The 2,610-nt window shown below is 65.7% G+C and overlaps 1 protein-coding gene across 1 annotated transcript in view; it reads right to left on the bottom strand.

Moving 5' to 3' along the window:
• Nucleotides 1–798: 798 nt before the first annotated feature.
• Nucleotides 799–2,610, bottom strand: part of LOC107124414 (serine protease 55-like) — a 16,756-nt gene continuing 14,944 nt past the window's right edge. The window contains exon 7 of the mRNA XM_015427878.1: nt 799–1,143. Within this exon, the coding sequence (XP_015283364.1) occupies nt 799–1,143 (345 nt within the window). The remainder of the gene's footprint in view (nt 1,144–2,610) is intronic.

Raw genomic sequence — 2,610 nt, 5'->3', positions numbered from 1 at the left:
TCTCCCTGGTTGCCCTGTGACGTCACCGGGTTCCGGAACTCCGGGCAGGCGGGCAGCGGCCTCCCCTCCTTCCTGCCCACCCCCGCATGGCCCTCCCTGGCCCGGTGGGAGGGGAGGGGGTGACCGGCAAGGCAGAGGTCTGGCTGTTCCTCTGGGGGCAGGGGGCGAAGAAGGGGGTGCCCCAGTGCCCTTGAACACTTCGCACTTCTTTGGAAGAAGCTCACAAACACCATCACCACCACCACTGTGGTTTCAGTTTCAAGCCCAGCCGCCTGGCCCATGTCAAGGGCTGGGGGCTCCCCGGGGTCTCCTGCGAGGGAAAGCTCTTCCCCACCACCTGTGTCCTTCTTGGGGGAGAGGCCGGGCGCAGCACCCGAGACCCTTTGCTTGCCAAGCCAAAGGCGTGGGCCCCCCTTCCTGCCAGGGACTCCGCAGCCGCTCGGCCGCCAACGCCCCTGTAAGTCAGTAAGAAAGGGAATGCCTCTGAGCACACACAGAGGGCCTGCTGCGGTCTTGAGTAATCCCAGCAGCTCCCGACTGGGAGGGAGGGAGAGAGGGAGTGGGGGCTCTCCTCCAGCTTGCCCTCCTCTTCTGCCTCCCCCAGTTCTTGCCCTGCCTCCTTTCCCGGAGGGCTCGGCCCCACCCCCCTGCCCATCAAGAGAGCCGAACTGACCCAAAAATATATTTATTGATCTCTGACCCCAAGTCCTCCCCCCAGGAGAGCCCCCTTCCGCAGCAGCATCCCCAGAGGCGTTGCCCCCTTGCCCCACGGCGGTGGTGGCGGGGGCGGGCAGTCCGTCAGAGCAGCAGCCACCCCAGGGCCAGCCCGGCCCCCGCCAGAGACCAGGGGGGCCCCAGCGCGCCCTGCAGGCTTGTGCCGCCCCCCTCGGGCCATGGGTCGAGGAGGTGGGGGGCTCCGTGCACGGCGGCGTGGCTCAGGGGGCTCTGAGGCACCTGGAAAGGCCGTCCGGCCTGGGCCGACGTGGCTTCCAGCCAGGACTGGAAGCTGGACACCCGTGCGTAGACCCCGGGGCTCCGGGCCTCCCCGCAGCCGCGGCCCCAGCTCACCACCCCGACTTCGTACCAGGCCGGAGGGGCGCCGGCGCCGGGGGGGCGGCACATGAGTGGTCCACCGCTGTCTCCCTGGAGCCGGAAGAGAGAAAGGAGAGGGGTGGTGAAGGGAGAGTCCAAAAGGAATACCTCCAGGAAGGAAGGAAGGAACCCTCTCCCCCAGGGCTGCGTGCCCTCCTCCACAGGCAGCCTGGCGGTTACACTGGTTCTGTAGCTCTTGCACGGTGACGGGACACTGGCCTCGCGGGGGGGGGGGGGCTGGGGGCCCCTGGGATTGCAGCTCCAGACCAGCTCCCCCAGAGAAAAGGGGTGCTTTGGAGGGTGGGCTCTGTCTGTGGCACGGTACCCCCACTGCCGAGGCCCCCGTCTCCTCCCCCTCCACCGGAGGAGGGCTGCTTTCAAAAACCGGGGCATGCCAGATGGCTCTCAGTATGGTCCGGCTCTGCCGCAAGGATGTCCTCCTCGCCCCCAACGTCCGTGCTGAAAAGGCCTCGGAGGGAGTTGTGCACGTGCTCAGGCGGGTGCATCACAAGCCACCGGTCTCCTTGGGCAGACGGCAAGCAGAGGTGGGGACCTCCTGCACGAGGGCCCGGCCCTTTCTGTCCTGGAGCGGCCGTGATCCTCCCGGGCCTGTGGTGGGACTCCGCCCCGGCAGCCTCTCCCTCCCACGCTGCGCATCCCTCTCCCCCCCGCCCCCGCAGGCCTCCATTTCCCAGTCGCCCTCCAAGCCTGGGCCTGAGGGAGGCTGCTGGGAGGGGAGGGGAGGGGAGAGAGAGAGGGGGGCTCTGTCCGGGGGGGGGGGGTTCCTCTCCTCTGGAAGCCAGGCAGCCGAGGGGCCGCTATGGGGAGGAGAGGGATCCCTGACCCGAAAGCCAGACTCGGGCCCAGGAGCCCCTCAGAGGCCAGAAGACGTTGTGGGGTAGGAGCTCTGGAGAGCCAAAGAGCGCCCTTCCTCAGACCCACACAGGGATATGTGTGTGTGTGTGTGTGTGTAGTGGGGGCGGGATGGTGGACTGTGCGGTTCAAGGACATTCCGGGGGTGGGGTGGGCCGTGCTGCTCTGAAGCAACAGAACAAAGTCTGAGTCCAGTCGGGCACCTTGAAGACCCAGCAAGCCTTATTCCGGGTGTCACCTCTCCGGTGGGCCCCCGCACTTCTTCAGAAGGGGGCCGGGTGGGGGAAGGAGAGTGGGGGGCAGTGTTCCCTCTGAGCTGAGTGAGTGTGAGCCAGCTCACAGTTCTTTAGCCTCCGGCTCACACATTTTTGTCTCAGCTCAGGAAGGGGATGGCTCCAGAGCAGACTAATTTATGCCTTAGCCAAATCGCTCGCTCACAGCTTTCGTGCCAGTCACTCAAAAACCAGGATATTTGCTCACAGGACTCCACAGCTGAGAGGGAGTGTTGGCTGGGGGTCCAGTTCACAGCAATCCCTACACTCCCCCCCCTCCTCTGCTGTTATCACGGTTTTCTTATTTGGTCACTTGCTACAGTTTCTGGTTAACACCCCCCCCCCACCGAGCTGGACATGCCCAGACTGAAAA

The sequence above is a fragment of the Gekko japonicus genome, unplaced genomic scaffold (genome assembly GCF_001447785.1).
Source record: "Gekko japonicus isolate JY-2015 unplaced genomic scaffold, Gekko_japonicus_V1.1 scaffold761, whole genome shotgun sequence".
Taxonomy (NCBI): domain Eukaryota; kingdom Metazoa; phylum Chordata; class Lepidosauria; order Squamata; family Gekkonidae; genus Gekko; species Gekko japonicus.
This window is presented reverse-complemented; position numbering and strand designations above follow the sequence as displayed.